Source organism: Talpa occidentalis, unplaced genomic scaffold (genome assembly GCF_014898055.3).
Source record: "Talpa occidentalis isolate TD23 unplaced genomic scaffold, MPIMG_talOcc4v2.1 talOcc4.5, whole genome shotgun sequence".
In the NCBI taxonomy this organism is placed as follows: Eukaryota; Metazoa; Chordata; class Mammalia; order Eulipotyphla; family Talpidae; genus Talpa; species Talpa occidentalis.
The window spans coordinates 65,808,470-65,821,233 of NW_023604861.1; the positions used below are offsets into that span (position 1 = coordinate 65,808,470).

At 39.4% G+C, this 12,764-nt stretch overlaps 1 protein-coding gene across 4 annotated transcripts in view; it reads right to left on the bottom strand.

The window, feature by feature from the left end:
- The window catches only part of PARP4 (poly(ADP-ribose) polymerase family member 4), a 131,290-nt gene continuing 118,526 nt past the window's right edge, over positions 1-12,764 (bottom strand). For all 4 annotated transcript variants that reach the window (XM_054687728.1, XM_054687726.1, XM_054687727.1 and 1 more), the window contains 3 exons: positions 12,290-12,389; positions 3,695-3,827; positions 1-374 (listed from right to left, as the gene is read on the bottom strand). In XM_054687728.1, the coding sequence (XP_054543703.1) occupies positions 191-374; positions 3,695-3,827; positions 12,290-12,389 (417 nt within the window). In that variant the 3' untranslated portion in view covers positions 1-190. The remainder of the gene's footprint in view (positions 375-3,694; positions 3,828-12,289; positions 12,390-12,764) is intronic.

Sequence of the window (12,764 nt, forward strand, 5' to 3'; positions counted from 1 at the left end):
ATCATCAATTTTATTTTATTGCTTCTTAGGTCATTAGAACAATTCTGCTTCCATTTAGTTTTAAAGTGATTGCTACGTTGAATAAAATCATAATTAAATCTCATTATAGGTAGCTTTTAATAGTTGATTATTTTGTACATAGAAGCATGAAAAAATTTTAAGAAAAAAATAATTTGATTCAGCCTTGACTTTAATTAATAACTCTGTGAAGAGGAGAAGTGGTGTTTATGGGTTGGATTCCCAATAGCTGCTTAGTGGCCGTATCCCAATCATTACCCAATTCAAGCCGTTGGCAGATAGACGTATACTGTCCTTCAGTTCTTCTTACCCATTCACTTGCTTTCTTTATTTTCTCAAAATTCCAGGGAATATTCCTAGATTAAAAAAATAGCTTTCCATCAACTTCAAAATATAAATATATCAAATCAAACATATTATATCAAACTAATTCCATCAAAAATTAAGATATTTTAATAAACCATTCCTCTGATATTTTATTAAAGTTCTTCTACCAGTCTGACATGATGCTTTCACTTACTCAACACATTTTCAAGTATATTACACGCATTACTTTCTAGCTTTCACTAAACCTCACAGGCTTCTTTGCTGTCTCTAGGACATCTCAAGCTTTTTCTAGCCTCTTCAAATGTTTACTGTCATCTCCTTTCCTTTCTTCTTGATCTAAATCCTGTCCATTTCAAGTACAAACTCGAGTACTGTTTTACAAATTAGGGTCCCACAAGAGGATGAATCACTTGCAGAGGACCTGAGAGTCACCATCAAGCTAGTTGTTCGAAGTCTATTTCTTGATATTTGTTTAAATTTCCAACTTTCTCAAGTAATTTTTTTTGCAAACTGATGATATGTTGCTTTTTCCAAAATGGAGAAAGAGATTGCATAAAGTGAAATGCTCAATTAATGAATTTCTGAGTTTCTATTTTAGGTTTGATGCTGTTGGGAATACAGGATTTAATCAGTCTTTGTGAAAGGGTAAAAACAGGTCTACTAATTTATTTTAATTTCAACTGTAAATATGTATCTTTGTAATATGTATCTCTAAGGGATAAGAACTTTTTCTTCAATAAGACACTTAAAAATACTTATAAATGATTCTTTAATATCACAAAATATTCAGGTAGTATTTAAGCTTCCCTAATTCTCTTTTTATTTTATTTTATTTTTTTAAAGAGGCATGTATTTTTATTTATTTGTTTGTTTGTTTGTTTATACATGCACTGGATACAGTCAGAAGTGCAGGAGGGTGAGAGAATTCACCAGAGCCAGAGCGGGGAGCAGCGCAGGCAGAAGGACCGAAGTACACTGCTGAGGGGAGCAGCGGGCGGCAGGAGAGGTCTGCGCGCCATGTGGGACCCTCCTCTGGTGGCCTGGGAGCAGCCGGGGATTGAACCGGCGCCGTAGAGGCTGCGGGCAGCTTCGCAACCCAACGCTCAACCGCTGCGCCACCGGAGAGGCCCAATTCTCTCTCTTTTTAAAATACATCCTGTTTTGTTCAGAGCAGAATCCAAACAGTATCTACACATTGCCTTTGGTTGGTATGTCCTCTAATTTATAGGTTCTACTTCTCCCTTCTTTTTTCCCTTGCTCACATTTCAGATATTACTCTTTGCATTCCCAAGGCATAATTTAACATGGTTAATCTCTAGTCTCTGATATTTGGTTTTTATTATGTAAAATATTTACATAACTCCAAGTTAAAATCACAAAACAAGGAACATAGGAAAAACCTAGCTTCCATCCTTATTTCCTCCTCCTGTAGATAATAATTTTATTTCTTCTTATGCTTTTAAAAAATAACCAAATTACATACATATATTTGTATGCGTATATATAGTAAGTCATCACTTAACATTGTTGATAGGTTACTAGAAACTGCGCTTTGGACTTTGAGCAAAATGACAACAAAACCAATTTGGTGACAGACTAATTGATAATAACAAGAGTTAAGTTCCTACAGCATATTTCTAATTCCAGAAACATCAACAAACTTCTAAATAATGATTCCAAACCCTTATAATACTCAACAATCACTTTCATTCATTCATTCATTCTCCGATCCACTTACACCATTAGGGTAATGGGTAGCTGAAGCCTGCCCAACAGCTCAGGGAGCCAGAAGAAGGTTGCTCCAGATAGAATGCGTGAGGCACACTCACATGTACACCCACAACTAAGACAAACCAATGAACCTAATGTGCATATCTTTGGGATATGGGAGGCAACCAGTCCTTGGAGAAAGTCTAAGCAGACATCAGGAGAACATGCAAATAACACATAGTAGCCCCAGCTGAGAATCAATGTGTTTGGCTTTTTCCATACTAGCAAAATGTGGCATGAAACTTCAAGTGGGCCTGGAATTCTAAATTTGGACCTGGTTCTCTAGGTGGTTATCTGGTTGTATTTGTCAAGGCAAAACTTGAGAACATATCTAATAGTTTGCTAGTTTGATTTAAAATTTTAAATTCTGGTCCTCCCTGGTGGGGAAGGCAGTTGAGCGCCGCACTGTGAAGCTGTCTGTAGCCTCTGCAGCGCAGGTTTTATCCCGGCCAGCTGGCGAGAATCCCACATGGTGAGCAGACCTCTCCTGTCTCGCCCGCTGCTCCCCTCAGCAGTGTATTTCTGCAGTCTGCCTGTTCTGTTCCCCGCTCTGTCTCCGGTGAATCCTCTCACCCTCTCGCACATCTGGCCTGTAACCCTGTTCTTGTATAAAAATAAAATAAATCTTTAAAAAAAATAAAATAAAATTTTAAATACTTAAGACATATAGCATATGAGTTTCCATTTGCTCTAATGCCAAGTCCTATGATTGTTGGGAATAAGCCAGTTAGACCAACATATTATGAATTTTTCAAGGGCAAGTAGAATTAATACACTATAGTGAAAAGAATACTCAACCAGGAGACAAAGATATGGACTTCATTGCAAACTATAACTAGCTATCTGAGCCACAGTATCCTGTGCAACCCAAGAGGTAAGAATATTTTGTCTGCCCTGCCTATGCAGAGGAGTGTAAACAAATTTTCTTTGTAGCTTCTTTTTTTTTTTTTTAAAGATTTATTTATTTATACAAGAGCTGGGGTACAGGCCAGAGGCGCAGGAGGGTGAGAGAATTCACCAGAGACAGAGTGGGGAACAGAACAGGCAGATGACCGAAAGCACTACTGAGGGGGGCAGCAGGTGAGACCGGAGAGGTCTGCCGCGCCATGTGGCTATCTCCCTGGCCAGCTGGGGATCAAACCTGTGCTGCAGAGGCTGTGGACAGCTTCACAGCGCTGTGCTCAACCTGCTGAACCACCTGGGAGGCCCTCTTTGTAGCTTCGTGAAAGGTTTAGTTAAGAAGCGGTTGACGGGCCTCCCCTGGTGGCGCAGCACTTGAGCGCTGGGCTGCGAAGCTGCCTGCAGCTTCTGCAGTGCCGGTTCTGCATGGCTCGACAGACCTCTCCTGTCTGGCCTGCTGCTCCCCTCAGCAGTCTGCCTGTTTTGTCAGTCTGCCTGTTCTGTTCCCCGCCCTGGCTCTGGTGAATTCTCTCAACCTCTCGCGCTTCTGACTGTACCCAGTGCTTGTATAAATAAATAAATAAATAAATAAATAAATAAATAAATAAATCTTTAAAAAAAAAAAAAAAAAAGTGGTTGACCATATAAGTGAGTTGCCTAATTTTGTAGTTAAAGTTACCTGGAAATGGAAGTTTCATCCAATCTCATCAGTGATTTTATTACTATTCCTTCTTGTTCCAACTGGGTGCGAAGAAATTGTAGGACCAGAAAGGTGGCGATCAGGTCCAAAAGACATTCTCTTCCTTTTTTACCTAGAAGTGAGAAACTCTGTTAGGTCTAGTGGAAACTCTCCATCATCTCAAACTGTGCCCATTCATATAAGGTCTGTTAAAAAATTATAATACAATTAAACCACAATACATTAACATGTAAAACTGTAACCATTTTCAAGGCTCATAAGTAGCCTGCTGTTTAAATAAAATGACTGGCCCATGAGCCTATCCAATTATCCTGATGGTTTTTAGGAAAATGATTTATATCTAAATCATTGCCATCAGATATGCACAAAGAATGCTGAAAGGAATTCAGTTTCTAGGCTCCAGCTACAAATTGCTCAGAAGAATAAGCCTAAATATACAAATTAACAACTTGCAAGCAACTGATATGGTTGTTGACACCAGAGTTTCAAATTACTTGTGATCAGTACCCTTGAAATAAATATCCAGGCTTAAGATGCTTCAACCTGGGTGTCATGTCAGCAACTGAAACTAAATAACTTTCCTGATCTTGTAAATGCTCTGTTTGACCAGAAATGCTATTGTATCCAGTCTTCCAATCTCCAAACACCAAGCCAACCCTGGGCTCTAACCTTATTTCCTTGTTCCTTGATCTTTCAGTTATAAATAGGGTTAAATATGCTACCCTTGTCAATGCACTTAAGTCTAGTACAGATCTTTCTTTACTTATGATGGGGTTACAGCCTAATAAACAGTATTTGTCATTTTTATCAATCTTTTGAAAAACCTGGCCCTGTTTATATTTTCTCTCTTTTGTAGTTCCATTGGGGTTTTGTAGTTCTTTTGGGGTTGTGCTTATTCTAAGAAAAATGTCATTGGAATTTTTGGTAATTACTTAGATGGTAATTACTTAGAATCCGCAGACTGCTTTGGGTATTTTGGACACTAACATTCTAAATTCTTAAAATCGATGAACACAGAATATCTTTCCATTTTTTTGTGTCTTCTTCAATTTCTTTTATCAATGTCTGAGTTTTCCGTGTGTCTTTCACATCCTTGGTCAAATTTTCTCCAAAGTGTTTTATTCTTTTTTTTTTAGCTTTTTTTTTGTGTGTGTATGTGGGACCCTCGCCGGCCGGGAGCGAACCAGCGCTGCAGAGGCTGCAGGCAACCTCGCAGCCCAGCGCTCAACCACTGCGCCACCAGGGGAGGCCCCAAAGTGTTTTATTCTTTATGATACAGTTGTAAATGGAACTGTTTTAATTTTTCTGATAGTTCATTAATGTACAGAAATGCAGCTGTATTTTGTATGTTGAGTTTGTATCCTGCAACTTAATTGAATTCATAGTTCTAACAGGTTTTTTTTGTGGAGTTGTTAGGGTTTTCTATACATATTATGTCATCCACAAATAGTGACCAATTTCACTTCTCCCTTCCCAATTTGTATGCCTTTTCTTTCTTTTTCTTGCCTAATTGCTCTAAGACTTCTAATACTATGTTGAAGAAAAGTAGTGAGAAGGCATCCTTGTCTTGCACCTGATTGCAGAGAAAAAGTATTCAGTTTTTCACCAATGAGTGTGATTTAAAGCTTATGGGCCTATCATACATATTCTTTATTATGTGAGGTATCTTTTCACTATACCCACTTTGTTGAGTTTTTATCATAAATGGATGTTGGACTTTATCAAATGCTTATTCTCAGATGATCACATGATTTCATTGTTAATGTGGTAGATATCACACTAACCAATTTGTGGATGCTGGACCATCCTTGTATCCTTGCAATATATTTCACTTGCTAATGGTATATTATCTTTTTGATGTATTGAAATTTGGCTTGCTAATATTTGGTTGAAGATTTTTTTTTTTTTTTTTTTTATATAGAGGCATGTTTTCTTTCTTTCTTTCTTTCTTTGTTTTTGTTTATACATGCACTGGGTACAGTCAGAAGCGCGGGAGGGTGAGAGAATTCACCAGAGCCAGAGCGGGGAACAGAGCAGGCAGAAGGACCGAAGGACACTGCTGAGGGGAGCAGCGGGCGGCAGGAGAGGTCTGCGCGCCATGTGGGACCCTCCTCCGGTGGCCGGGGAGCAGCCGGGGATCGAACTGGCGCCGCAGAGGCCGCGGGCAGCTTCGCAACCCAGCGCTCAACCGCTGCGCCACCGGGGAGGCCCTGGTTGAAGATTTTTGCATCTATATTTCTGAGAGATATTAGTCCATAGTTTCTCTTCTATAATGCCTTTCCTTGGTCTTGGTATTTGGGTAATGCTGGTCTCACAAAATGAATTAGGAGGTATTCCCTCTGCTTCTATCCTCTGAAAGATACTATAGAGAATTGGTATAATAGCTTCCTTAAATGTTTGATAAAATTCACCAGTGAAGTCATCTTGGCCTAGTGCTTTCTGTTTTGGAAGGTTATTACTGATTCAACTCTTTAATAAATATAGGCCTAATCATGTTATCTATTTCATCATGTCTTTTTTTTTTTTTTTTTTAAGATTTATTTATTTATTTATACAAGCACTGGGTACAGTCAGAAGCGCGGGAGGGTGAGAGAATTCATGAGAGCCAGCGCAGGGAGCAGAGCAGGCAGAAGGACCGAAGTACACTGCTGAGGGGAGCAGTGGGCGGCAGGAGAGGTCTGCGCGCCATGTGGGACCCTCCTCCAGAGGCCGGGGAGCAGCCGGGAATAGAACCGGCGCTGCAGAGGCTGCAGGCAGCTTCGCAACCCAGCGCTCAACCGCTGCGCCACTGGGGAGGCCCTATTTCATCATGTCTTTTAAGGAATCTGTCCCTTTATCTAGGTTATCAAATTCGTGATCATTTTGGGGAGAAGTGACATCTAATATTACGTAATTTTCAAATCCCAATACATTGGAAAATGTTACCTTTTATTTAGATCTTCCAAAAGTTCTTTCAATGATTGTTCATGGTTTTCATTTTAGAATCTACATCTAAAGCCAGAGCCAGAGCGGGGAACAGAACAAACATACAGATGAAGTACACTGCTGAGGGGAGCAGCGGGCACGGCAGGAGAGGTCTGTTGTGCCATGTGGGACCCTTGCTGGTGGCCGGGGCCCAAACCTGCACTGCAGAGGCTGCGGGTAGCTTTGCAGCCCGGTGCTCAACCACTGTGCCACCAGGGGAGGCCCTTGATATTTTTAATACAACTATAAACAGTATGTTAAAATTTAAAATTTATGCATTTTGTAAGATAAATATTGGATGGTTTCACTTATATGTGGAATAAAGACAAACTGAACAAAGGGTCAAGATAAAGATAAAACCTCAATCTGATCACAGAGCTGAAGCACCCAAATGAGGAGGGAGGGAGAGGGATTAAAACAGGGGAGGGGAGAGCACAAGGGTCTGTGGTGATGGATAATGGGTGTTATGGTGGTGGGAGAACTATAAGGACGACACCTTAGGGGAGAATTCAAATACCGTTCAAAGATGGAAGAAAATAAATAAATTTAATTAAAAAAGAAAAAACTATATTCTCTTATTTGTAGGTAGTATACGAAATTGAAATTATTTTTGCATTTTATTATTTTTTCCCCCAACACAACATGTATTGTAATGACAATCTCTACTTGTTTGGTTCAATTTTTAGGGGGAAATATCACATAACCTAAGGAAGTCAATTCTTATCAAAATATATTCTCAAATGGATGTTGTAAATAAATATCCCTGCTAACTTTCTAATTTCTTTATTTTTTAAAAAATATTTATTTATGCATACAAGAACTGGGGTACAGGCCCGAGGCATGGCGGGTGAGAAGATTCACCAGAGACAGAGGGGGGAGTACACCAGGTGGATTGACTGAAATACTCTGCTGAGGGTAGCATAGGGATCGAACTCTTGCAGCAGTGGCTACCAATAGCTTCACAATGCTGCGACTGTGACTTCATAGCCCTTGCGCCAGCAGGGAGGCCCCTCTAATTTCTTTATTATAGGATAAACAAAACATTCATTGTCACATAGACAGTAAGGTATAGTCTTTCCCATAATTTATGTGGAAATTCTTTCCACTTATGGTACTCTATGATATTTTTGCTGATGTGGAAATACATCATAGAAAGACGCAGGTTAGGTGAGAACTGGCTTACCAACAGACCATTTTAGAGATAGGTAGAATTTTATGAAGTTAAAGATCTGGATATACATCCCTTTAAAAATCATGTTTTTTTTTTTTTTAATTATTAGTTTAGTCCCCCAATTGTAGTATGCACATTCAATATAAATCATTCTCTGATATGCTCCTCACTTAAGGATGCTTAATTTTCCCTTACCCTCCTAATTCCTCTCCCCTATTTTTAAGATACCAACCTGTCACTGGTAAGGTTGAATTAACCTAACACTCACAGATGCCTTAACCCCTTTTGTTCCACACAGCTGTTCAAATCTGGGATACAAATATAAAAGAAATTCAAGGTTTATTTTACATAGATAAGTTTACTCCTTCTTGAAAAGACTGTGCTCCACACTTAAGTACTCCTTATAAAGTAATTACAGTCTCTATGACAACCCCCACTCTATCTAACCACAGCTACACTCAGACATGCTATATAAAGTATAATTTCCATTTTACTCTCTCCAGAGAAGTTTTTTTTCAGTCCTTAAGGATTGAGCTCCTTTACATGGGCTTTGGAGGAGGTCATGGGTGAGCAATTCCTCACCACCTGATGTAACTGGCAGAACTCACCCAACAACGTGGTTTCACATAGAACTTGGAAAGCGTGTGGGCGTAAAAGATGCTTGTATGGGACATGTCCCCCATGGTTGTAAACTGTATTTTTTTTTTTTTTAAGATTTTATTTATACAAGAACCGTGGTTCCGGCCAGATATGCAGGAGGGTGAGAGGATTCACCAGAGATAGAACGGGGAACAGAACAGGCAGACTGAAGAAATACACTGCTAAGGGGAGCAGCAGGCAAGAACAGGAAAGGTCTGCAGTGCCATGTGTGGCCCTCGCCGGCCGCCCAGGATCAAACCGACGCTGCACAGGCTGCGGACAGCTTCAAAGCACTGCGTTCAACCGCCTGCACCACCAGGGGAGGCCCTGTATTTGGTTTTGAATGATGATTTCTTAATTGCTTGGCCCTTGGGCATGCATTCCCCTAACGGTGCACCTGACTGTGGCCCTTTTTAGATGACCATTATTCCTTTTTTTCTTGGTCATCCTGGAAGCAAGGACCTGCGTGAACAATTTTTGTATTTTAATTTTGCATCTTTTAACCAACTATTTACTTTTTATGTGTCTGGTTCTGCTAATTTCCTTAATTTTTAAAAGACTTTTTTTCTGGCTATATAAGTCTTAGTTTAGAGGTTTTTCTTTTCCATTTCAGTATTTTAGAGATATTCCATTAACGTTGACTCCATTACTTCTCATATGAAGTACTTTAAAATTCTTACAGATGTTCTCCTGAATTTAATGTGTCCTTTTTCTCTGGCTGCTTTTAAGACCCATCTGTGGTCGTCAGGAGTTTGACCTGGTGTTCAACTGAGTTTCTTGGATATATACAACATCAACTCTGGGATCTCAACTACACAAGTTCAAATCTTTTGGTGGTGTTCCACAGGTCTTTCTTCATTCTGCTGTATTTTTTTTCTGTGCTTTTGTTTGGGTAATTTTTATTCAACACTTTATATTACTATAATTTGAGTTAAATGACCTTTTTTTCTGTTTTGTCCATCCTGTTGTTAAGCTCATCCAATGATCTTTTCATTTTAGACACTGCATTTTATAGACTTCATTTCGTTTTTATAGTCTCTGTCTACTTACTGAAATTCTCCCATTTGTTCATTCATTCCTTTCTTCTCTTGTGGCAAATCATTCAATAATTTTATAAAAGCAGTTTTAAAGTCCTTGTCTGGGGCCTCCCCTGGTGGCGCAGCTGTTGAGCGCTGGGCTGCGAAGCTGCCCGCAGCCTCTGTAGTGCCGGTTCGATCCCCGGCTGCCAGCGAGGGTCCCACATGGCGCATAGACCTCTCCTGCCGCGCCCGCTGCTCCCCTCAGCAGTGTACTTTGTCAGTCTGCCTGTTCTGCTCCCTGCTCTGGCTCTGGTGATTTCTCTCACTCTCCCACGCTTCTGGCTGTACCCAGTGCTTGTATAAATAAATAAATAAATCTTTAAAGAAAAAGAAAAAAAAAGTCCTTGTCTGCTAATAACAATATCTGGGCCATCTGTAGATGAGTATCTATTGATCATCTTTTTCCCTTGATTATAATTCATATTTTCCTTTTTCTTCATATGTTATTATGTTTTCATTCTACACTATATATTAAAAATGATGCCTTATAGTGACTGGATTTTGTCATCTTATACCAAAGAATGATGAGTTTTATTCTGGTGGATCCTCTGAAGGTTTTGTCAAGGTGAGTTTACCTTGGTTTTCTCTTTGTCAAATGATATAGACTTTGATCATGAAATGTGGTCTATATGATATGGTCCTTATGACCCTTTTTTGGGTCTTAGTGGAAAGCCTGAGACATTTACCAGCTCTCAATGATTTCGATTGAAACATCACACTCTGTCTTCCAACATTAGGCAGCGATATCTTTCAGCAATTCAACTTACCAGCTTTTGCTTTTTTTTTTTTTTTTTTAATTCTTTCAAGTCACACTGTGTGTGTCTATACATGGGGAGAGCCATGGATCTGAGAGAATTTGTATGCAGATTTCAGAGTTGCCTACTGTGTGGCTACCTTCTTTCTATGATTCTCACCTGTAATTTCCTGTAATTCTGGCATCCTCAAACTCTGGCCCTATGTCATCATCCCATTAAGACTCACTATTTCAATTCTAACCTCCCATTGTCTCATGAATTCAGAGAATCTAGATAAATATGGAGGTCACCTATTTGCTTCCCTTCTTTCAAGGACAGTTTCTGGCTGTATTTAATTGCTTCCTAGGCCTTCAGAGAGTAGTTTTAAAATTTTTGTTCAATAACTGATGCTGATGGTAGAATTAGTCAGATACAATCTTTTATATTATTCCAGGAATAAGAACCCTCTCCTAATGCAAATCTTCATAATTACTTTTAAGTCAAGTGAAAACCAAACAGACCAAGAATCTAGTAGCCCACCTAGCCTGGTGTATGAAAACTGGTATTTTAGAGTTGATGGCAGTGGAGTTGGATACTGCTATTAAATAAATAAGGCTACTTGTCTAATAATGTTTATTTTGCCTAAAGCAAAGTAATCTAAACCTAGGGCCAGGATTTGCCCTTCAAACCACTCACTAATTTGATGATGTCCAGGACCTCTTCCTTCAACACCTTCATTGTCATAATAAGAAACAGGTCTGGGGACATTGAACAACTTGCTCTGGCAGAAACTCACTGGATGCTTATCAAAATTATTCTCTCCTTGAGGGAAAAAACCCAAGTACATTTTCCAATGATCTTTGACTGCATGGGATTCTATCATTAGTTCCCATATTTTCTCTTTCCCTCCTATTCACAAGGTAGATGATACCAGGGTAATCTTTTCTCTTTTTTCTTTTCATGATGGTACTTTTATTTATTTATTTACTTTTTTTTTTTTTTTTATAGAGGCATGCTTTATTTATTTATTTGTTTGTTTGTTTGTTTTGTTTATACATGCACTGGGTACAGTCAGAAGCGCGGGAGGGTGAGAGAATTCACCAGAGCCAGAGCGGGGAGCAGAGCAGGCAGAAGGACCGAAGTACACTGCTGAGGGGAGCAGCGGGTGGCAGGAGAGGTCTGCGCGCCATGTGGGACCCTCCTCCGGTGGCCGGGAGCAGCCGGGGATCGAACCGGCACTGCAGAGGCCGCGGGCAGCTTCACAGCCCAGCGCTCAACCGCTGCGCCACCGGGGAGGCCCTATTTATTTACTTTTCATTATGATAATTTTAAAAACATATGTTGACGTTAGTAGTGCCACAATATGAAAGAAGCCTGGGTCTCTAAAGATTAGATGAAATAGAACTTCTGTTGGGCCTCCCTGGTGGCGCAAGGGGTTAGGCACCGCACTATGGAGCAGTCTGCAGCCTCTGTAGCATGAGTTCAATCCCCGGCCAGCCAGGGAGCAACCCACATGGTGAGACAGACCTCTCCTGTCTTGCCCGCTGCTCCCCTCAGCAGTGTATTTCAGTCAGTCTGCCTATTCTGCTCCTTGCTCTGTCTCTGGTGAATCCTCTTACCCTCCCGCATCTCTGGCCTATACCCCAGCTCTTGCATGCATAAATAAATAAATCTAAAAAAAAAAAAAAAAAGAACTTCTCTACTGATCAATATTTTTCTGTGTTCTGTACAAGAAAGTAAGCTTCAATTGTGTTAAGCTACTGAGATTTTTTTTTTCTAGCAGTTATTGCTACTTACGTTAATAAGTTTGTATAGAAAGCACCCTAATTAATAGGAGAGGCATGATTGGAAAGTAATTCCTGTTTTTCTTTGGCTAACAAATATTTTATTCATATGTAACTAACATAATTATTAGCATACAGGTTTACAAAAAAAATTATAACAATTAAAAACATGCCATTTAATAAATAGAAAAGTAGTGACTTACCTAGAGATTGAATGCCCTTTTGGTCCAGAAAGTCATTTAAAATATTTGTATTAAGTTTTAATATAAATCCCAGTTCTGGTGTAAGTTTCCAGCAACCATCCTATGAAATTAAGAAAACAAATATAAACCACATTATTGAAATTTCATTACATCATTATATGATGAGTAATATAAGTTCCTAATTATTTCAATTCAGTGTTAAACATTTCTAAAATTTCTATTACTGTAAAGTCAAAGTTCTTCATATACTAGTAGACAATGTTGTTGAGAATCTCATGAATACTAAGGACACTAAGTATCTAGTGGCATTTATAAATGGTCTGGAAAGAGGCTTGTGTGTAGACATTTTTTAAAAAATGTATTTACACTTTTTTTCCTAATGATGCTTTTATTTTGGCCTAGAAGAACTGGGGTGTAGGTCAGAGGTGCAGGGAGGGTTGGGTGGTGGTGAGAGGATTCAACAGACAAAGCAGGG